General features: G+C 34.2%; 1 protein-coding gene across 6 annotated transcripts in view; it reads right to left on the bottom strand.

Annotated features, from left to right (window-relative positions):
- PCDH15 (protocadherin related 15) overlaps positions 1–25,522 on the bottom strand; it is a gene marked incomplete at both ends in the record, with an annotated part of 722,972 nt that overhangs the window by 309,966 nt on the left and 387,484 nt on the right. For 4 of the 6 annotated variants that reach the window (XM_082633167.1, XM_082633165.1, XM_082633166.1 and 1 more), the window contains one exon: positions 8,409–8,615. In XM_082633167.1, the coding sequence (XP_082489293.1) occupies positions 8,409–8,615 (207 nt within the window). Of the gene's footprint in view, positions 1–3,161; positions 3,183–8,408; positions 8,616–25,522 lie in introns of all 6 variants that reach the window. The other 2 variants (XM_082633164.1, XM_082633163.1) reach the window with 1 other exon arrangement.

Below are 25,522 nucleotides of genomic sequence, written 5' to 3'. Positions count from 1 at the left end.
AAACATAATATTTATTTTAATTAAAACATTTCAGATGATTAGATTCAAAATATATGAATTGACAGACACGTGTCTGAAAAACGGGTTTAGAAAAAATGATATATACATAAAAAGGAAGTGATTGCAAAAGTTCAAAACACAGGTAATTAACTAGGCCTTGGAAATCCTTTACAATCTTATTGCCATCTCTGAAAGATAAGGTATTAATCTCTGCAATTCAGAGAAAGAACAAAGACATAAAATGGGTAGGCTTGGATTGGCGTCTGCATAGTGGAATAGCAAGGAAGGTGCAGCAAATAAAATGGGAATGTTGAGAGAGAGTGGACTACAGGAAGGCTGTGAAAAAACAGGAACAGGGATGATACAGCGAGGTAAGGTGTTTTACAGATTATGGCAACTTTTAAAATATTATGGGGTGAAATGTGATTTAATATCACAGATTTCTAAGTCTGATATCAAAGGCTGAAGGCGGAGTAGAGAGCCAGGAATTGTTAAACACATTGTCGATTAAAAAGAAAAAAAAATTAGAACTCATATTTAAAAAATTTCTATGTAGAAGTGAGAAAGTTGAAATGCATGCTACTATATTAAAAGGTTGGCATGATTTGATCCACAAGATACTTTACATCTACCTAAAGTTTCAATATGTGTATACTTCAAATAACCTTGGAATGAATGGTTTCATTTGAACCTGACACAAGTTCTGTATTTTCAATATCTTATTAGGAGATATTATTTAGCTATATCATGGCAGCTTCCTTGTCCACGATTTTGATATAAGGTCAATGTGCTACATTTATCTCAGAACACTAAAAAAAATAATACTATAGATAATAATATCTGTTGGTCCACTTATAAAATAATTAAAGTTGTTAAGAGTTGTAAAAAAATCAAGAGGCTTCACACTGATATTTTCCAACGGACATTCAGCTGTTTTCATTTCAGTGTCATGACCCTAGTTTCTCAGCATGGCTAGGAAGTGGGGTATTTTGGTTAATCAAATATGTTAGTTAATAAAAAGTTAAATTCTTTTTAAAAGTAATTTATAAAATACACATTAAAACATATTTTTAAACCACATTTTTGGATTCTTATTTTGTTATACTTTAGAGCCAATTGTAATCTAATTCAATTATTATTTTTAAATGATCACAAATGTTAGCATACAGTTTCAATTAATTTAAAAAAACTAAATAAATATGAGTGTCTGCCTTTTTAGTGCTTACCTTTGATTTTACCTATCAAGGTAAAATCACTAGGCTTTTAAATTCATATATTTTTTTCTGTTCTCTGAACGTACCAACAATGGTGCCAACAAACACAGCTTCTTTTACTCATATGTTTACACTACGAGTAATCCAAGCTGAGCAAGTTTTGCTATGTGATTTGCTTGCCAAATATTTCCTTCTTTCCTTTTGTTCAAATCCTTCAGTCATTCTCTACTTCCTTTATGACTAATCCTCTCTCAATTTCTCTTCTTCCTTTCAACTGTAGCTTCTGTTAGTAAATTTGTTAGATATATTCATTCATATACTCACCATGTTTTAGGCATTTTTTTAATGTCAGGTACTGAGATACTGCAATACTGTAATGAGTGTTGGGTTGTAAACCAATGTATGTATATGTGACTGTAGTATGATTGTGTCACAAACCACACTATGTCACAAATTTATGAAAGTGACAAGATTTTCATTGCCAAGCGATTCCCATTCGAAGATGATATACACACCAGGACTTCATAAACAGGCTCTCTCATATTTGATAACCAGAAACACTAAAGTCCTTTTACAATTTAATTGTCTCCATTTCAAGTCCTTTTACAAAAACTAGCTAGGGACTAAAATAACATTTCCCAGAACTGCAGGCTGTTTTATGTAAAAAAAATAACAGAATGCATAATGTTAGTGTTGTACATGGCATCTTACAGCTTATTCCAATCTGCCTTGCACAGTTAATTTCTGATTAAAATATAACTTTTAAAGTTTATTAATATTTAAAATAATAACTTTCTAAAATTTATATATGTATATAGCATGCATAGATGCTATTGGTAAATGTCTGGGTATTTAAGTATAAGAATTTAAGAAGGCAGACTTGGAAATGTTCAGCTGGTTATCACTCAAAGTTTAATACCTTAGATTCATTTGTAAGGATAATACTAGTTTCAGGTGTGCTGTACTGAGTGTAAATGGAAGATAATGCTCTGGCTTATTATTCTGATAGGGACAATATATTTTATGTAGTCCTTGTGTCTATAAATTTATTTAAAATAAACATTAGTTTTCTAAATCAAAATATACACAGAGGGCTGATTAATATAACAATCTTTTTCCCCAACATAAAGAAATATTATTTTACTCTAAAGTATACATTCAGTATATACCAAAAGCACAATATATTACTTTGTTAATTTGTGTATTATTTTCTGGGAGTGTAAAACAAACTCTGATATTTATTCACAGCACAAATAAAGTGAATGCAAAAGTAAACACATATACAAACACAAAGGTAAACTAACACATGAATGTAAAATTTAAAAATCTCATCATATAGAAGAAATATGTTCAAATATGACAGTCTATTGGATTTAAAACCAATTTTGGGTTTCCAATGAGACTCAAAAGATGACATCACACATACATACACACACAAGATTATATGCATCCTCATATATATGTACATACAACACAGAAATATATATGTGCACATACATACATATGCATACTTATGAGCATACATATAAATTACAAAGCATAACAAGAAAATGACAAAAAATTTAATCTCATCTGTCAAATTGAATTAGTTGACAGTAGTTCTCTGAAGTACCTTATTCAAAAGGGTTCGACCCTAAGATTAGAATTTTTTCTTAAAGAATGCAATGATGAATTATTAATGCTTCATGGGCTAAAAAAATTAATAATTAAATAATGTTTGTTTAAGTTCACATGCAGTTTGGATTCTCCACAATTTCATACTACTACAACCAATAATATGATGTAACAAATTTAAATTACATATATATTTTAATAGTTTTAGGTCTTTATAAGTGATAATGAAGTAATTGCCTATTTTCTTTTTTTGTGTAGAAAGGAAAAAGAACAAGGAAATGAACCACAGCAATTAACAAAAGAGCAAACACAAAATTAACACCTAGTACCTACAGGAACTCCACCAGGTGGAACCTATATGCAAATTAAACATTAAATTAAAAAATGTAAATATAAATGACCACAAATATATATATGGCATACAAGTGTACACTAGAAAAAAACCAATGAACCACAAAACAAACAAAAAAAACCTTTTCCAGTTCATTTAAACTAACAACTTTTTCGAAGGTGTATTGTTTTCTTAGTTGTTTGACACATCATAACATATATATGATAGTATAACAATATTTATAAAGCATGTAAGTACATTATACCTTTATAAGTGTATTGTATTAAATTTCAAGGATACCTTTATTTTGAAACAAAACACTATATAGGGATGCAAACTGACTTGGAATTATAAGTGGATCATTGCCTTTCTGCAAGCTAAATGCATAACCTCTGTTGATTATTATTCCCTGTTATTTTTTTATAACTAGAATTCAATAAGCAACTTTTAGTGGTTCTGCCACTGAAAACCTGGTGGTTTCAGACATGCCTCTTTTGCATTACCCGCTCTATGTATATTCTGGGCTATTATGAAACTGTGAAGTAAGAATGGTTGAAAAAAATTATAAATATGATTCATATATATATTACATATGCATGTATAAATATATATTGATGTCTATATATCTAAAGGAAGGAACATTAGTACAAATATTTTTGTCTACTTTCTTTTTCAGTTTTACTGTGACCCTTAATATTCCTTCTGACTCAAAATCTAAACTGCTAATAACACCGCAAATCACCAATCTCTGCTACTAGTTCCTAAAACTTTGCCTTACTTTCTACTGAATTGAAGGAAGAAAACAACTTCATTTTTGGATAAACAGATCCAAGTTTGTCCCCTTCTTGGCATCTGCCCTGTGGCTTAGCTGTGTTCAAGAAAACCACCTCCTGGAATTACTACTTCTCTTTCATGCCTGATGCTTTATCTCTGTTTCTGTTGGTAATACCTGTATGAGGTGATGTGTCTTTGTCCTTATTCTTAAGTCCTTTATCCTTATGCTGATTAATTTCACTAATTCTGACATTCAAAAACTACTAGAATTTACCATGTAGTAAAATTCTTGCCTGCAAACTAAAAGGGCCTTGAAGTGTTCTTTTTTTAATACAGATCTTAAAATAACCTAGCAATGAACATATTTTACTTTTGAGAAGTAAAGAGCACTTGGCCTGGAAAAAAATATGATTCAGAAGGACATAAATTCATCTTCAAACACATAATGACTAATCTAAAGATTTATTCTGTATACTGGCAAATGGAAGATATAAAGAATAATGGTTGAGTTACAAGAATGCTTGTTTCAACTTAATGTGATGAAAAGCTTTCTAGTAATTAGTTGTCCAACCATGGAATGGGCCATATTGTGAAACAGTTAATTCAATACCATTAGAACTGTTGATACATATGCCAGATATTCTCATTCCTTTACTTGTGCCTGAACTTATTAGTTTATTAAACAATTACTAGAACATACTAAGTTCTGGGAACTGTATTAGATCTTCAAGATACAAAAGTTATTAAGATCTAGGACCTATCCTCAAGGGATTTAAATTCAATGAGGGAGAAAGACACACACAATGATGTAAATATAACTTTAGAGAAATTCACCAAAAAGAGACATGCAACTCAACTAATAGAATGCATAATCTAGAAAAGATTCTTAAATGAGGGTATGCCTGAGCTGAATTCCAAACACTGAGCATGTTATTCAAGCCAGTTCATGCAATGGAAGATGAAAGATTTCAAAAAAGAAAATGTAACAAACAAAGTAATTAGATAAGCAGTAGTTTGGTGTAATGCATGAAACCACAAGTAGTTGCTAAATGTAATAGGTGAAGCAGAAATTTTCAGAAAATGAGGCTGCATAAATGTTCAGGTATCAAGTAGCAGAAAACCGTGCACATAGGCTTGAAATTTCTTCTGCAGCAAGTCATGAGAGTATGCTAAGTAGAAGTGTGATATAGTAAGATTTGAGCTTTGAATAAATCATTCTAGTGGCTAAGTGAAAGATGGCTTTCAGTAAGAAAAAAAATGGGAGCAAGAAGATTAGGAGGCAATTTTAATAAAAGACAAATAGGTTGTAAGAGTGGAGAGAGAAAAAGAGAGTCAAGAAATATTTAGAGGACAAAACAGGAAGAATTTAAAGATTTCTTAATTGTCTTGAGTAAACAAAAAAATCAAGGATGACTCCTAGGTTTCAAGCTTGAGTGGCACAATGAAGTGTAACATCAATTCCTGAAGAATGGATTTTAATATAACATTTCACATAGTATAGGGAGTTGGATTAAATGATGTTTAACATTCTATGGACTTATTTAAAGTATAGATATATCGAAGCTGTATATGATATTTTAGAAAAATTTGTCACTAAGGATTAGATATACTTGTTCAGTTTCTAGGGACCTAATGACAATCACTCACTGCAGATGATTTTAGAAAGAGGATGGGCCTAAATAATAAACAAATGGCCGGATAGACATTGTTTAATCACTTGACATTTCTGTAAAACATAGTAATTATGCCACTCTCCATGCACATGGCTTTATCTAAGGGAAATTTTCTCTCCCCTCCCATCCCCACCAGCCCCAAGTGAAGGAGCAGGCCAAGGTGGCAGTGACTGCTACCATATATCTTTTTGGGTCACTGGCATTTGAACAAAAGGCTGCAACTGGTAAATATAAGGCTCACAGTGTTATACTGCTATCACAGGGTAGAACCAACAGTCAAGCCCAGGTCTATCTAACTCCAAGGCACAAACTCTTAAGAACCATAATGTGCTGTCCCATCCCTTGGAAACATTCAGAGTATTTAATAGGCTAACTGAATTGTAAATGTTCAAGAGCAGAATTCTAAGTAGTGTTTTCCAAAGGTTTCAGACGCAGGAGCTCTCTCCACCCTAACTCAGTAATACCCTGAAGTTCCACTATCCTTTACAAAGTCCCTTAGAATGCAATTTTAACATTTGTAATTTTAAAGTGAATGACAATCCAGAAAAGTAAGAATGTATGCAAGCAAACATAGGGCTTAGTATGCAACCACTAAACAATATAAATGTACCAAGAAAGTACAAATACATAAATTTTGCCATATGGAAAAACTAAAACTACATTTTTTTTTTTAGGATTTAGCTTGTGCCAACCACTGTGTTCATGAAGGTGTGACTTAAACTATTAGAAATTTCCAAACTGACTAGTCACTGCTTAAAATATGATTATGCATTTAAATTAAAAACATGAAATAAAATCCACACCAAAATTTGTGGGACATAACTGGGCCTACAAAATATATTAGCTTAGCCAGGATAAAACTTCTTAAGGTGGTTCTGTGAGTTTTCTAGTGAGTATTCACTAAATGACCTGTGACTCATGAAACACATTAAGCTTCAGGAAATCCCTAAACACTCTGTGATGTGGGATGTGAAATTGTGTATGTATACGCACTATTCTAGGAAGAAAGTCTATAGCATTAACAGCTGTTATCATAGTCAGACTACAGTCAGACTGTATAAAATAGAAAGGGGCTATCTAGACTAGTGATTAAAATCAATGACTTTATTTCCATTAGACCTTGGCTCAAGGTCTAACTCCACCATTTACTAATTCTGTGATCAGAGTAAGGCATTTAAAATTGCTTCAAATTTAAGGCACTTAAATTGCATTTAAATTTCTCTTTCTGCAATATGCAAAATTGCATCTATTATGTTTGCTGTGAAATTTAAGGGAATTAATGCAAGATAAAGCATTTACTATATTATCTGTCAGGTATTAAGAAATCAGTGTGAGTTAGCTATTGTTAAAACACATGATGAAAGAAAATGGGAGAGACTAAGAAGGGCAAAAAAGGTAGGATGAGGAAAAAAAAAGAAAGCAGAGAAAAATATAAACAGTAAAATAAAACACCTGGTGAGAAGAAGTGGAGTGCATGCAAGAGTTATCACCGCCTCTGCTAAGGGTTACAAAATTTTCCAGAAAGAAAAGAAAAGAATCTGGAAGTGCCCCTGTAATTTACTAAACTGATGACAAAATTCCATGTAATGAGATTTTGGGGGATGTTCTAGAGCTGTGCTGTCTAATTAGCGACATGTGACTATTCACATTTAAAATAATTCAAATTAAACAAAATGTTAAAATTATGTTTTCAATCTAGTTACATTTCAAGTGCTCCATAGTCACACAGGGTTAGTGGCTACCGTGTTGGACAGAATAGCTACAGAATATTTCCACGATCACAAAGTTTTATCAGATGCTATTGAAAGGGAAGACATTTCTGGGTCAGGACTTTGTAAGTTGCAAGTGACAGAAATCAGACTTAATGTATGTTAAAACAAAAAAAGATATTTGGGGAAATACCGTGGTAGGTCAGAGACAAAAAGGAAAATTTTTAAGGATTCATATAGATCTGGGGATATTACAGCCTAAAAAATTGGGACTCAGTAGGACTCCTCTCTGTATGTCTCTGTCAGGCTTCATTCTCTCCCAATGACATTGGGCTTTCTCTATGATGTCAGCAAACTTGGTTACAATGGCTTCAGATTCATTTCCACTTCTTTAATACATGATGCCAAAGTCTTCCAGCTCCAATTTTGTTTTCCGTTCAATTCCTGGGAGGACTTTGACTGGACTGGTAAAAATTTTCTGTCCACTCTTTGTAGCAATCACTCTAGCTAAGGAGGTAAAATATTCTGATCTGCCCAATCTGGACAATTTCCCACTCCTTTAGTGAGTGTCAGTACCAGAAAAACAGAGGACAATGATGTGTGGAGTGGAAGAGTGTTAGCATCAACTTTTGCCATTGGCAAAAGTGTGAGCGGGTCAGCTGCCGCAAAATGTGTTTTCTTTAATAACATAATGTCAGAAAAGTCCCCCAAATCACACTTCAGAGCTACCTTCATGATTTTTTATACTTATTGTGTAATGCCATTATTTTTTCCTATTAGTATTACATAGTTTAAAGCCAATGTTAATTAAAAAGACTGCCCTCGTACTTTAGCAAACTGCAAGAGAAACATTAATTTTCTCCCTTATACTGAATATCTGTAAACTGAAAAAGAACAGTTGCTGAATTCAAATTTACTTTTTTTATAATAACCTTGATATGGAATTAAATTACAACCCTAAGACTCTCATTTATACTGACTTTTTTTTCTATTCTATAGCTCATGCAACCATGTCTTTGTAATATCTCCCACTGGCATGAATATAACAAGAGATGTGTTAGCAAAATAAGAGCAAAAATTATATTTAACTTACATCTTCTATATCCTTGTCCAAAACTACAATTCTTAGAGGGGTGGTCAAATTCATACTGTCAGAAATAGTTGCTCCCACTGGGGCAGATTCCAGAATATAGCCTTGATAACTGGGCATTGTGAAATATGGGCTCTGATTGTTTTCATCCAGTATTTCAATATGCAGACTGGCAAAAGCAGGAAGAGGATGACCATTGTCCTGTTCAGCCTAAAAAAGAATATAAAAGATTAAAACATTGTATGTTATGGAATTCTTTTGGTGTGCTATTTTTCATACTATATGTAGGAATTCTCTTTTAATCTGGTATCATTACAGAAAGGACTACTTTAAAGTAAAGGACCCTTAGAAAACATGAGGAAATAAAAGTCCAGAGAGGCTTCATCAATTTTTGCTTTCCTGTCCTCAAACCCAGTGTATATTTCAAAAAAAAATCATTGCAATAAACATTTGTACCTGTCATGGCATATTATTAGAAAAAATAACAGCACTTAAATACATTTAGATAGAAAATTGAGAAGCGAAGATATTTGAGTGAATTGCTGATAAAATATTTAAATAAAAGACAGAGACAAATATTCATAACTCAAATAACGTATTGTGTTTATTTTTGCCTCTTCTATGTCTTCTGGTTCCATGGTAGTAATTAAATCCCCAAATAATTCATAATTCTACATACAATTAATAGATTAAAGCTATATTTGTTGCCCATGAAAAGTCCTCTAAAGACTCTTACATGGTACAGAGAAAATTACAATAAATTATTTTTAGTAGAAATGGAAATGTAAACATTATTTAACCATACATATGTTATTCCAGTAAAATTAATATTCCTGTATTAGGAGTATGTTTGTTTTCTTGTTTTTTTTCCTCCTATTCAGTTTAAAAATTTGATGACAATTTATATTTCCAATAAATTTTCTAAGGAAATCTCCATATGGTCATGCTATGAATGGGTGAACACCATCCCTTAACACCAACTCTTGAATTTCTGTTTTTGAAAAAATGCATCTTATTGTATAGCAATCCAAAATTTTTATTTAAAGGAAGATTTTATCACAACTGCTTTCTAGAAAATCTCTTCCAAACTTTAGAAGAAATCATCAACATAATTCAATAGTGTATATATATATATATATATATATATATATATATATATATATTCAAAATCTCTCATTTTTTTATTGATATGTTCCCCTATTGCTGCAATAGTTGTATTTTGAAATCAACTAAAAGTTAAATATTTTATTTTAAATCCTGGAGTGCTTTCTTACATGTAGCAGTGACATTTGGCCATGAAGGTTTATAAGCAGTTCAGATAGATATCTCTGATTGTGCATTATTGGGCTTCTGGAAGATAAGTTTTCACTTTTTTCTAGTTGTAAGTTTTAGTGTTTCTATCAATTGAGAGGGTATGTGACAAATCACAGTAATGTTTGGCAGAACCAGTGAGTTTGCACCAAGAAAAATCACTTCATGTTATTAGTAATATTAAAAAATTTTTGAAATATAATTTATGCTAATTACTGCATTGAAATTATGGTAATTAATAAACCCATTGTTAAATAATATTATATAAAGCATTGTTTAGAAAAAAACTACTTATCTTTGCTTTTTAAATATTTTGATAACTATTTCAATATATTAGATTTCCTTTATAATGTTATATAGTTTATTTTATGCATTTAAATTTTCATCTGAGAACAGATTGCTAGAGTGGTTAATGGTACAAAATGTTTATGAGCCCCTGCTCTGCATTAAAGACAATAGTCCTGGAATAATATGTAGCCTTTTCTGTAACTTTGTATCCTTCACTCATAACCATATGTGCTCCTGACCATCAGCATGGATAAGCTGTTTCTGTATCCAGTGGTTGTGATTAATTTGTGCTGAGACATGGATGTTCTTCTAGGAGTCCCCTCTGTGACATACAGCAGGCTTTCTGGACACAGTTGACCAGAGGAAAAGGTACAGTCCATGACTAGAAAACATCATCTTTCACTGTAGGAAACTAATTGGTCCATAACGGGCTCCAGCCCAATGACCTGGATCTAATTGAATCAGGAACAGTTCACACATGCTAGTCTCTCTCCCCTTATTTTGTATCTAATTGTTCTGAAAGTCATTAGGTTATGTCCTGGACACACTAATAATGCTATGAAAAGTCACAGATTTTATCATTTGTCCCCTTCCTCCAATAAACACACACAATTTATGGATGGTGAGAGGAAAACAAAAAGCAAATTGTGTAACAATGAAAGAAGCTTTTATTTTACATTCAGCTCATATGATGTTAATTTTTACTGAAAGCTGGGAAGCCAGAAAAACATGTATTATTTGCATGATGGAAACAAAGTGATCAAACAAAAAGAGAAAGAAAACTCAAATTAGATCTATGGAAACAGCTGATTTGCCCATATCTTTAAAAATAACATGTAAAGACTCTGTCTATTATTTCCCTAACATTAGTTTGTTGTTAATATAAGTAATATTTTTGGATTGCTACTACATATTTTGTCCTCTTTGGGGTGTTTTGTATGTGCTAACCACGTATCTGTCCCCAAAGTCCACATTCTTAATCTCTATGCTATTTTGCCCCTCTAAATATGAAAATATATACTTTTGTGTTGATGCAAAAATAAAAACGTCAATTTTATGTTTAAGGCCATACCACATGTAAGTCACAGACAGAGTAGGGCCCAGACTCAGGTCTCCTGATTTACGAGAGCCTACACAGGGAAATTCACCACATGATTCTCTAATTTAGAGAATGCAAATGAACATCCAAATGTAAGATTGATGGGAAAAATTAGTGGCAGGAAAGAAAATTAGTAAAGTAGATATTCCAGATTGAATTAGAGATAAAATATGTCACTTAAAACAAATTATCATGCTTTTCTCTTTAGAAGGTTCATGCAAGAAACCTATCATCCAATCCTCTCTTCTGTTTAATATAAATAGGAATTATCAAAAGTCTTACTTATTCTGTTCCCCTGTAGTCGCTAGTAAATGAGATGAGAAGCATAAAAGAGCAGGTCAAATGAAACAAGGTAGTATTTAAAAAATCATCTAATCCCATAAGACAACTTTATTTATATCTACAAAGTCTGTAGTTACAAATTAAACATTATATTTAAAAGCCAGGCTTTGCTTGGAGAATTTTTGGGCACGAGTCCCATTTTCAGTAATGAGACCAAAGTAAAACTAAAGCCAAAATGGGAGAAGTATACAAAATATACTATTTAGTTACTTTGGAGAGCAAAACATTAAAAGAAACAAGCTACTCCATTTTCAATATTAAGACAAGCAAATATTGATAACCTCTTAGCTCCTTGAACCAGAAGACGGAGAATACAGACTAACTTTTGTCCTACTGGCTTGTGGCAAGCAATGTAACAAATTCCATGATCTCTAGTATGAACCCTTTAAAGTAGATACAACAATTTAGGGGAAAAAAGAAAATAGGAAGGATATCAAGACATTTAAATACATTCTAGGAAAGAAGAAATAAATAACTTTTTTCCTGGGAAGTCAGGAATTATTTATTATGCATCTATAGTGCCCACTTTTTACATTTTTGTGTTTGCTTTTGTCTACACTCATTCTTTCCAATTTTTCCTAAGCCCACTTCAGTTAGGCTTTTGCCCCACCACTCAAATACAGCTGTTCTTGTCAAAATTACCAGTAATTCCTACATTGCTAAACGCAATATTTATTTTTAATCCATATCTTACTTAACTTACCTTCAACATTTAAAACATTATTCACTAGTCTTTCAAGACAACACTCTCTCTTGGTTTTCTTCCAATACTACTATCCGCTTCTCCTCATTCTCATTTTCTGGTTTCTCCTTTCTTCTCCAACTTAAAATTGGGGTGGCCCTGGAGTCAGGTCTTAGTCATCTTCTCTTCTTCTTACTCACTTCCTTGCTAATCTAGTCTAATCTCATGGTTTTAAAAATCTCAGTAACTAACCCTAAATAGTTATTTCTCCAAAGAAGACATACAGATGGCCAACAAATGCATGAAAATATGCTCAACATCACTAATTATTAGAGAAATCAAAACTACAGTGAGGTATCATCTCACACTGGTCAGAATGGCCATCATTAAAAAATCTGCAAACAATAAATGCTGGAGAGGATGTGGAGAAAAGGGAACCCTCCTACACTGTTGGTGGGAATGTAAATTGGTACAGCCACTATGGAGAACAGTATGGAGGTTCCTTAAAAAACTAAAAATAGAACTACCATATGACCCAGCAATCCCACTCCTGGGCATATACCTGGAGAAAAACATAATTCAAAAAGATATGTGCCCTGCAGTGTTCATTGCAGCACTATTGACAATAGCCAGGACATGGAAGCAACCTAAATGTCCATCAACAGAGGAATGGACAATGAAGATGTGGTACATATATACAATGGAATATTAGCTATAAAAAGGAATGAAATAGTGCCATTTGCAGAGATGTGGATAGACCTAGAGATCGTCATACAGAGTGAAGTAAGTCAGAAATAGAAAAACAAATATTGTATAATATCGCTTATATGTGGAATCTGGAAAAATGGTACAGATGAACTTATATTTAAAGAGAACAAAGTTATGGATACCAAGGGGGGAAGGGAGGGGGTGGGATGAATTGGGAGATTAGAATTGACATATATACACTACTATGTATAAAATAGATAACTAATGAGAACCTACTATAGAGCACAGGGAACTCTACTCAATGCTCTGTGGTGACCTAAATGGGAAGGAAATCTAAAAAAGAGGGGATATATGTATATGTATAACTGATTCATTTTGTTGTACAGCAGAAACTAACACAACATTGTAAAGCAACTATATTCCAATAGAATTTTTTTTTAAATGTCAGTAACATAATGACTCCCAATTTCTATCTCCAGCTTGGAGTTCTGAAAGTCCAGAATCTATATACAACTGTATATGTAATAACTCTGCTTAAATAATAACTATAAAGATAGTTATTATCTAATTATTATAGTTATTAGGTAACTACAGTAATAATTATTTTAAAATAACTATTAAATAATATGTTTATTAGATACCTGATATCTAATAAACATTTCAAATGTAACCTCTGAAAAAATGAAATTCTCATCTCCCACCACACAAACCTACTCCACAAACAGTCTTTCCCACTTTAATAGCAGCTCCATTCTTCCAGTTGCTCAGGCCAAGAATCTTGGAGTCACCTTTACTCCTTGGTTCTTTTCACACTTCACGTCTAATCTATGAGGACATTTTATTGATTATAACTTCCAAATATATGCAGGATATAACTACTTCTCACCTCTTCCACTATTACCACCCTGGTAGGGGCCAACCTACTATCATCTGCCACCTGGATGATTTACAATTCTCCATCAGCTTCTACTCTTGCCAGTAGCACATTCTTTTATGTACAGCTCAGTGATTTTGTTAAATATTAGTCAGATAAAGTCACTTCTCTCATTAAAACCTCTCAATGATTTCCAATTTGACTCAAGCCTACGGGATCTGACCTCTTATTGCATTTATCATATTCTCCTTCTCACTAAATATGCTCTGACCATACTATATGCTGTTCCACTAAAAATCAGGCATATTCTTACCTCAGAACCTTTGTGTTGGCTGTTCCCTCTACCTCAAATGCTATTCCCACAAATGTCCACATGAATCACATATCTTTTTCCACATGGCCTACATTGACCACCTCATTTAAATTATATCCCCAGCACTGGAATTTACAATGTAATTTGCTTTTTTTTATAGCACTTAACAGATAAAATATTTCAAAATTTGTTTATTATACTTGTAATTTATTGTCAGAATTATTCCACTAGAATATAACTTTCAAGATATCACGGATGTGTGACTATTCTGTTAATGTTTACTTCCCAGGCTTATTGTAGTAGCTAACATTGAATAGTCTGTCAATAAGTACTGAATGAATAAATGTTTTTGTTTTTGTTTTTTTTTTTTTGCTGTATGCGGGCCTCTCACTGTTGTGACCTCTCCCATTGCGGAGCACAGGCTCCGGACTCGCAGGCTCAGCCGGCCATGGCTCACGGGCCCAGCCGCTCCGTGGCATGTGGGATCTTCCCGGACCGGGGCACAAACCCGTGTCCCCTAGGATCGGCAGGCGGACTCTCAACCACTGCGCCACCAGGGAAGCCCTGAATAAATGTTCTTTTGGTAAGAAAGTCATACACTACTGCAAAAGCAAATGATGCTGTAATGAAAAGGTGGATTAGCAGAGTGATATTTGTCTCCCAGTCTATATCTAACCAACTTCACAACACCTGTTAAGTCCCTTACCCTCCCTTAATCACAGTAAATGACAATTTACAAGACAACTTGATTGTGTGACAATAATATATTCGAATTCAATTCAAATACATTCAATTGTGTGATACAATATATTCAAAATACTTACAAAAATTGCCTTGCAAGAAAATGTCTTGCTCAATAACTGTTAGTGTTATTATTGTTATTAAAAATAGTTTAAAGAAAATCTCCTGCTTGGAGTGATAGATGGGGAAAGAATTTAAAAGTTTTTTTAAAAATTAATAATTTGTGTTTCCATCTTCTCATTTGATAATATATAATCAATGGATTTTATACTCCAAGAAATATTTCATGTCAGCAAACTTTAGAAGAAAAAACAATTCTTATGTTAATGTAATTAACTGTAGTTTTATTTTAAAATATAAATTAAATGTTGCAACTAAAAAGGTAAAACCACATTTTAGTCTTGATAATTCTGATAATTTTGCATTTTTCCTATATTTATAATATTTAAAAATAAAAATGGAATTATATTGTATGTAAAAAAAAAGTCCTTTCTCTATGCATCTGTAAACCTAACCCTTTATTGCAACAAATGTCTGAGCATCATTCTTCACTAGACCTTTAAATTCTATGAGAGGGTAAACACTGTAAATTTGTCTGTTTCATACCTTACTAAATGTTTGGTCAGTTCCTGATATATGGAAGAATTCAAAAATAGGTTTGTTGTGAGTTTTGTGTATTTTCAATTTCAATAGGCTATGTATGTCTTTGCTTTACATAAATATTTTCTACAAATAAAATGAATGTGCCATGATTTTAATTCCCATTTTATAGATATTTACGGAGGGGTTGTTTTGGACATTCAAATGAAGTGAAATAAATTTTTGTGAATGTATAACATGAACACCTTAAGTTATGTGAATGCCGTCTTTATTTGTGCATTTTAAAGGTTTTTCATATCTAACCAAGCTTACCTACAGATAATTGGTACTGATATGCATTCCTGCCAGTCATATAAAGATATATAAAGGGCCACAACCTATCTTCCTCACTCACCAATTGTGGTTCCCTGTTAATAGAAATGAGGGCTGTGAATAGGTGATCTACAGTCTTCCAGAATTTATCAACTTTTACATATAATACATATATAAATAAGCTGATATATATTTTTAGATACGGGGAGGTTTTTAAAATGGGCAGTGGTTTAAACAAAGAGATGTTTGCTCTGATTTGCTTTGTTTTTCCCTTAGTGCATGACTTAGACACATTTTCTTGTCAGACTGAGGCAAATTGATTACTTTAGCAAGATTCTGACTGAGTACACTCTTATAGTGCATTAACACACTTTTTTATTTGCCAGTTTTCTTGCCTGTCTCTCCTATTAAACTATAGTCTTTAATCTCTAGTTCTTAGGACCTGTTTGACCAATTTTCACAAACATCGGATACCTTAAGAAGGAAGGGGGATGGGGGGAGGCAAGGGGAGGGGAGAAGAGAAACAAGGAACAAAGTATGGATGGAAGGAGGAGGAAAGGAAAACAAATGGCAAAGCCATTTCTCTATATACCAGTAGTAAATGACAGGTAACTTTCAAAAATTATGGCAACCAGATAGGGCAGTGGTTCTCAAACTTTAGTTTACATAAGACTCAGCAGGAAAGCCTATTATAAAGTATATTCCCACATCCTCCCCACAAAGATTCTGATTCATATATCTTGGACAGGGATAAGAAATCTCCCTTTTGGGGTTTCCTTGGTGGCGCAGTGGTTGAGAATCTGCCTGCTAATGCAGGGGACAAAGGTTAGAGCCCTGGTCTGGGAGGATCCCACATGCCGCGGAGCAACTAGGCCCGTGAGCCACAACTACCGAGCCTGCGCGTCTGGAGCCTGTGTTCCGCAACAAGAGAGGCCACGACAGTGAGAGGCCCGTGCACCGCGATGAAGAGTGGCCCCCGCTTGCCACAGCTAGAGAAAGCCCTCACACAGAAATGAAGACCCAACACAGCAAAAATAAATAAATAAATTAATAAACTCCTACCCCCAACATCTAAAAAAAAAAAAAAAGAAAAAAGAAATCTCCCTTTTTATCAAACTCCATGGGTGGTTATAATGTGAGTACTTTGAAAGACACCCTTCTGGGTCTGGCTACTTCATGCTTGAGCTATGCCCACACTCGAATTTCTGGAAAATCTTTCTTTGTAGTCTGACTGGTTAGCAAAGATGACCAGTAAGGCTCCATGACAATACTCTATATCCAATAAAACACTGGTGTCATGTAGCAGACTTAACTAGCTTCTGGTAATTGATGCTACATATAATACTACATTCAAATGGGCAGGTTGAGTGCCACTAAAAATGTTTTATGATTGTAGCATAACAAAGGATTGCATGTATATAAATGTGAATATTCTGCACATAATAAATTCAGTCTGCTACTGTTCATAGGTCAAGATCAAATCTTCTTGACATTTCAGTTCTTAATTAATTGAAATTTAATTATGGATTATTCTATGCACACACACACATATGTATGTACATATTTCTGATTATGTTGCTCTCAAATGAAAGATTCTTCCATGTTTTCTAAGAAAACCTAAGAAGTGGGAATATTGACAAAACCTTCCATCCAGTTCTCCACCTGGAAACACTGGTAAGGTCTTTGACTAGGTTAGTTGACTAAGTTAGGGTTTTAAGATCTATAAGATCTAGGGATATTCATTTGTGTATGTGGACCTATAAATTTTATCTCACATTTCACCATATCCCAATGAAAATAAGACTGAAAGTTCTGGTGTCTGATGGGAAAGTACTACAGGGAAAATCTTCATTTAATCTTTATGGAAACTTCTACAACTGCAGGCTCAATCAGGACGTCTGACATGTATTTATTTACTTATTTGTCTGTTTTTTTAATTACTATTTTAATTTTATACTGCCTTACCAAGTTCCCAAGTGATTTTAAAATATGGCTATATCTCAAATTTAAGTTCCCTGAAAATCACATGGGCATCTTGATTCAGTGGATAGAGCCCTAAAATCTTCCTTTCAAAAACAAGCACATCACATGATCTTAACATGTCCAATCAATAGCCCTTTGAGAATCAATTGCTGTCTAGCATTTTGACTCCTCTCACACATGTTTGTAGGCAGCTGTTACACTCAAAAAAAGCCAAGGTGGAACACCTTAGGTCAATTCTGCTCTAGCCTCTTATGCAAGCTGTTACTGTTTTCAGCCTTTAAGTAAAGTCTCAAATTTCAGTTTGGACCTGAGGGTCGGAAGTAAAAGTGGAGGAAACTCACTTATATAAGGGAGTTCTCCACAGGATCCTGTTCAGCTCACTAAACTCTACAAGGGCTGGGGGTTGAAGCCCCAGTGACTGTAAAAGTTTACATTTCCCTTCTTTGTACACACAGTTTTGTTTTAGAACGTCTTAGGGAGAGATGGCTGTGGTAAGCCTGTGTTCCCTGGATCAAAGATCATATTAATATTTCCGACTAATTAATAATTAACATAAGTGCATTCTATTGCTTCTTGACCCTTGTTATACTATTATATTGCTTTAAAACCTACAGAAACTTCATTTATTTAAACTTTACTACTCTAAAAATTAAAGAATACATAGTCTGACAACAGCCTATTTATGACAATTACTAAAAATATTTAAGAACTTGCAAAACCATAAAATAATTTATCAGATAAAACACAAAGAATTGTTTTGTATCTTATACAACTGATTTGTTTGTAATGCCATAAGCATAGTGAAAGAGTGCATTTCTGTTTGGAAATAAAAACATTTTCTGTTTGACAAAAAAGAAAAGATATCTTTACCAGACAGACTATAAACAATGCACTCCCAAAGAGGTTTATAATATGACAAAAAATAATATTGACACATTTCCCATCTAGAAAATATTTTTAAGTACATTCTATCTTCATTTGATGTAAGAATATGCCCACTGGGCTTCCCTGGTGGCGCAGTGGTTGAGAGTCCACCTGCCGATGCAGGGTACAAGGGTTCGTGCCCAGTCCTGGAGGATCCCACATGCCGCGGAGCGGCTGAGCCCATGCATCCAGAGCCTGGGTTCCGCAATGGGAGAGGCCACAGTGGTGAGAGGCCCGCGTACAACAAAAAAGAAAAAAAAAAAGAATATGCCCACTGTGTTTATAACTTATTGCAATGAAAACATGAATCCTTGGAGCTTCTGTATATTTTTCAATAATAAAAATCTTTCTCTGTGCTTAAAGCTTGAGATATAAACTGACACTAGAATGACTAAGGCAATTTTGAATGATTTAAAGAAGAAAAACCCAGTTGCTCCCGGAGAGACCACAGATTCAGAAAACTCCTGCCAAGCACAGATATGTCACACTATTTGGCTGGTGGTTTGAACATGAGAATCATCTTGGCTATAAACAGCATGGTGAGCCAGAGACAAAATTATGATTGTGATGGTGTAGTAACTTTTTTCTGGAGTGCTTCTAATTCATGTTGTATTCCCCTTATTTTGCCCTGCCCTTCACTTCCTCAACCAGGAAATGTCTATGCTGGATTCTGATTCCATTCCCACAGAGTATTCTCTCCACTAGGAGAAAGCTCTCTCCTAAGGTGCCTTTGTGAACTGGTGGACTGGAATAGTCCATCCTGGAATATTTGAATTTCAAAAAATCATCAGTATACAAAAAAAGTCTGTCTCTAAGTGGGTTATTTTTCAGAGCCTGGAAGGTAATGAGAATGGGAGTTTTTCCTATGTACTAGTCTGTTCTTGAGAAAAAACTAGTGTAAAGACTTGTTTAGCTTTCAAGTCTTTAGATATACCCTTTTAATTTCATTTTCTATGCAACAACCAAGAAGCCTATGAAGAAAGATTACTTGAGAACATTCATGTAGGAGGGTTAAGGTAGTTTCTGTGTGTGAAGGGGTGTGTAGTGGGGAGATATGGCAAGGTCTGCTCAGAGTGTCTTTCACGTGAACATTCTACAATATTTAGACTTGCTGTTGTACTCTTACAATGACCTCTGCTGACAAGAGGGCCTTGCCAAAATCAAGGGACTGTGATGAGAATGGATAAATTGCTTCTCTTCTTCCAAGCAGTTGCAGGTCACCTTGTGAAGAAAGAGGCCAAGTAAAATATCACTTCTGTGTGTCTTTTGTCAGTTTGCACATTTGGACAGCCACTATATTCAACTGCTGTATTCTATTTTTGTTCTAACTAACCTAGCAGGATGAATAACAACATGAGAAAAGAGGACACCATATATTCTTTCCTTGTATTAATTTCCATAATTGTCATAATAGTCAATTAATTTAGCTTAGTACTTAGAAGTTTTAGAAATGTGAACAAGCAGGAGTAAACAAAAGGATACAGTGTTCTTTCTGAAGAAACAAACATAATGTTTTATGTGACAATCTACTAAACTGAAAAAAATAGAATGTAAAATTAAAAGATGAACATCTAGCAAATGTATCAAATATGTCAGTGGATTTCTAAAAGTGTATTATTCATTAAGACATCAATGGAGGGATTGTTGTTTCAATACTGATAAGAACTAATACCTGAAATTTCTGTGGGATAATTTTCTCTAAAACATACAAAGGACTTTCACTCTTAATAGACTTAACTTCCTTACCTTATAGATCTTGCTACTGGGCAGAGGAAGTGAGCTTACTTTTCACTTAACTGCTGAACTAAGATGTGATATATGTGTATTTTATTCTTTCAGTGGGAATCCATAAGAATAGGGAGAGGCATATATGGCTAGAATATTTCCAGAATTATGAAAGTATGTCATTTATAGAATTTGTCTTTCTTCCTATGGCTGGACAACGTCAGCTCTGATTTTTTTTTTTTTTTTCTTATCATAACCCTGGCTCACTGAAAGATCCTATTCAATCTTTCTCAAAGGGAGCATCTAAGCCCTTCTTCTCTCCTTTTAATTTCTCTATTTGTGTGTGTGTCTCTCTCTTTTTTTTTTTGATAAACTGACAATCCATACACCACAGCAGAATGATAGTAACTTATACTTCACATTCTCCTTAACAGATTTAATGAATTTTGATAGCTCTCTCATGTTCATGGGGGATGCCATCCTTTTTATTTTGAGAAGTGATGACTGATGATCTGTGACTTCTTACTCTGTCTGTCTGCCCCTAATGCCTGATCTTTCAAATCAACAAAGTTTTCTGTTGGAATTTCATGTAGTGGGCAGTTTATCAACTGGCTTGAAGGCAATATGGAGCAGCATGATTTATTTTTTGTGTTAGCAGTATCTATTGGCAATGTGGGGAGATGGACAGGATGCATGAAAAAGAGGCTAAAATCTTAGAGATCACTTGTGTGAGATGATGGGCCTTAAGGATGAAACCTAGAGAACTGCAGTGGGCATGGAGAGTTGGGGGAGACATTCAAGAGAAATTCCAGATGTATCTGGATAGGACTTGAAAAGTGAATGGATAGGGCCATACAGGAGCTGGTGTCTCAGAAGAACTGGGAACTCCTAGCTTGGGTGACAAGCTGATTGTAATATTATTAATTGAAATAAAGAAGCCGAGGTTTCAAACAGATGTATATACTTTACTACGTTAGTTTGATGCAATTGCAAAATACTAGGAGTAGTTATTCATCCAGTACTTGGAAATACAGATGTAGAAATCAGAAGGGAAATATGTCTAAAAGTACAATTTCCATACTTTCCATACCTCTTCCTTTAGGCAAAGCTTTCATACATTTCTATCTCCTCAACACCAAGCAAAATATCAGGCACTCAGAAAGGATGTGGCAAATTGAAAACTAGCAAATGTCATATGGCTTAAAGATAGTGAATCCTAGTTACCCATTGAATTCCTAAGCAGTAAAGTAAAATTGATACCATTATTCAAATAGAGGCCAAATATTTTCTAGGGTTGTGGCATTAGAGACTCATGTGGAGGATCAAGGGCTGTAGTCACTGTCCTTGTAGACCTCAATCATTTCTTGCACGCTGTTGTCCTGTGACTCTCAAATTACTAAAGCAAAGTAACTCACCAGGAGAACTGGCAAATTAACTCTACTATTCAAGCTCACCAGTTTCAATTCTGTGGCTCATTTACTGTGTAAAATATGTATATTTTCCTTAGAAGGAGAACTTTTTGTTTGTTTGTTTAAATACAGTCATAAATAGCTTTAAACTGTCTTAATATAGGTATGGCTTTTTTCCAGGGATTGAATTTATTCGAGAAGTTCCTTGCACCTTTATTCTTGACATAGGCAGGATAAAATTCTATCAAATACATGCACTTTCAAATATATGTATTTAAATGCAATGAAGATGCAGTACCCAAATCCAGCAGCCTTAAAAGATTTACTGTGCCAGGGAGAAAGCCATTACAAGAAATATGTATTGAGCACTTTTATACATTGTATGTGGATAGACGTATGGGCTTGGGCCACAATGTTGAAGAAATATATTACAATCTGCCCTCCTTCCTATAAAGGCCAGGGGAAAATAAACAGGCAAATTCTATATAGAATGATCAAAGCTACCACAGGGACTAGTAGGATGCAAGGAGGGGCTTCCGATCAGTGGTCATGCCTTTCCAGAGGAACAGTCTCTCTTGGCATAAGAAGCATCAATGAAATATCAGTGTGAATTAGACCGCTGATTAAAAAAAAAAAAGGAGGAATGATTCAGGAAGAACAGCAAATGCCTGGAGGCTAGAAAGAGCATGGTGAGTTTAAGGCAGTGCAAGTGGTTGAGTATGGCTGGCACAGAAAGTATGCGGGGTGACTGATGAGAGCTTAGGGTTAATTATGCCCATTATGTGGAAAGAAAAGATGTTAAAGGTCAGCCTGCTAGGCAGTATAAGTAGGTCAATGAACAACAACATAAAATCAGAGGGACCATGATACAGTGATATTTGTGGTATCATTGTGACCCTTGCTATTAGTTGTTAATTAAAGAGATTTAGACAGGTACCTCCCTGGTGGCACAGTGGTTAAGAATCCGCCTGCCAATGCAGGGGCCACGGGTTCGAGCCCTGGTCCAGGAAGATCCCACATGCCGCAGAGCAACTAACCCCATGTGCCACAACTACTGAATCTGTGCTCTAGAGCCTGCAAGCCACAACTGCTGAGCCCTCATGCCACAACTACGGAAGCCCGTGCGCCTAGAGCCTGTGCTCCGCAACAAGAGAAGCCACCGCAATGAGAAGCACACGCACTGAAACAAAGAGTAGCCCACGCGCAGCAATGAAGACCCTACGCAGCCAAAAATAAATAAATAAAAGAAAGAAATTTTAAAAGAAGAGCGAGTTAGACAAAAAAATTATGTTTGAGCAACTGAAAGACAGTGAATTATTGATAATTTATCCATTTAATGCTTGTATTAGATGCCCAGAGTATAAATATATAAATTATTAATATTTTTAAAAAATTCTGCACTTCTAATAATGAAGATTAATGTTCTGGACTTTGTTAGAGACACTCCATGCATGAACTAATTCATCATCATCTGGAATCTAAAATGTGCTTTCATATTTCTATTGCATAATTGTTTTTTGCTGTATAACTATGGTGATCACATAAACTTTCACCCAAACTGGGACATTTTTGAGGGTGAAAGATATGTTATGAATAATTACACAAGGCAATAGGCATACATATGAGCTGTCCTGGGCAAACCCAGGACTGGCTATGATTCTTATTCAAAATGTGTGTTTCATTTTAAAGTGTGCTTAAATGACTGCAATTATGTAAAATTTGGAATAGTGTTTTGAAATGGAACACCCTTTTCTCTTTTAATTAGATGTGTTTTAATCCTTTAATATTCTAAAGTTGGTGAACTACTCCATTTTGCCTTCCTAGTTTCACCTTCACATTTTTATTTGTCAGTATACTTAGTAAATAACTGGCAGAAATAGATAAAATGAAGATGATAAATTTCTAATTTGTGACACCAGCTGTTAAATGTGCATACAGCTTTTTAAAGCAGAATTCTTCTTCAAAGTCTAAAAGAGGATACTTCATTGTATTTTATTTTTCCTTAGTTTCCAAAACAGAAATTGGGATCAAGTCCAATAAAAAAAAAATTATGGCCAATGAAAAATGAAGCATTATTAAAATAAGAAAAAGGGAAGAATTTGAAAGACTTACTGAAGAGGAGAACTACCAGATTGTAGCACTTCAGTGGATCCTTATACAATGACACAATACTCAGCTAATATTCAAGCAAGTGGCACATTATTATTCTTACAGATTGATACCTTTGCTTATTATCCCCTTGACTGCACACAAAACACAATAATTTGAATCTAATAATGTCGGTAAAAACTTCCATTAATAATATAAAGTGTTAAAACAAAAAAAAATTATCGTGGCCTGTCCCAATTGATTTTTGTTTCTATAATTGATAGACTGAGTTTCACTATACCTTGGTACACCAGGACAACTGACTTTGATAATAAAGAGAAATAATTGATTTCAGATTTCAAGTGGGGCAGTTTGGAAACAGTGCTTTGTCAAGTTTCTTAACTCCCACAGAGTGTAGCACTACAGAGCTCCAGGTAGATCCACAGGAGACAATGGAAACACATTTTGGAGTTTTATATAGTCCAATGATAATTAAAATAAAACCATGCAAGATGAATCTCATGCGTGACTATTTTACATAAATGGTAAAAAGAGCCCTTCTTTGTTGAATGACTCCCAAACCCCTACTGAATGAAATCCAAGGAAATTGCAGTCGAACATAAGGCTCTCTCCAAGGTCTGGCTCTATACCTCATTTCCCTGTTAACTGCTCGTAGCCTGGTACATCATGCCTCCAAGCTTTTGCTTCTGTTCTTCCTTATGGTCAAACATATTTCCTGCTTTCATTCGTTAGCCAAAGCCATCCAATACAACACTGAGCTTGGGATAATCCCCAGAAAATCTTCCCTGAGTCCCAGATTAATTTAAATATCCTTAATCTGTGCTTTGTTAGAGCTTTTACGTTGCCTTCCTGTTAGCAGTTGATGTGTTGTATTTATCAGCTTACGTGATTCTTTTCCCTTCTAGACTACCCATTCTTCAAGGACAAAGAAACACTAAATAAATACAGAATCTAGTGTGTATAACATAATCGGTGCTACCAAAATATGTCCTAATTTGAGCTAAAATTAAATGTATCAATGTATTATTGTTTGCAGTTCCACTGACAGATAATTAAACCAGAAAACCATTTCTAAGGAACTGCATCTTGGTGAAGTGAAATAAGTATGGCTTTAGCTTAGATAAACTTAAATTTGAATTTCAATTCTGCTGCTTATTAATGATGTAACTCTGATTCAGTCACTTGCCCTATCTGAAATTTAGTTTTGACATTTGTACCCATAAGCATAGTACTAAGTACTAAGGTTGTGGCTATAAAATATACATAAAACGCCTTGTACAATGTACATGCTCAGTAAGCTTCTTAACCTTACTTCCTTTCAACACTTTTAAATGAAAAAAAAATGCCATAGGGCTGCATATCTATATCTATTTGTTGTATGTTTAGATATGAAAAAGTCAGACAATACACACTAGACATACTGTGTGTCCTTGCTTATTTCTGTTCTTTTACTTAAAATGCTTTTCTCCTAGCCCAGATCTCTATTTGGTAAATTCTTACTCTTCCTTCACTGCTCAGCTCAAATCTTACCTTCTCAGTGAAGTCTCTAAGAATTAATGAATAGATCTTCTGGGTTTCCACAATACCTTTGTAATGATATTATTACAATATATTATATATTATTAAATCAAAATTGTAATGCCAAATGGATTCCCTTAGCCTTGAAAAATTTTGTGGTTGAAGATCATTTTTCAAAA

Source organism: Mesoplodon mirus (assembly GCF_964341445.2).
Source record: "Mesoplodon mirus genome assembly, chromosome: 2".
Classification (NCBI taxonomy): Eukaryota; Metazoa; Chordata; class Mammalia; order Artiodactyla; family Ziphiidae; genus Mesoplodon; species Mesoplodon mirus.
This window is presented reverse-complemented; position numbering and strand designations above follow the sequence as displayed.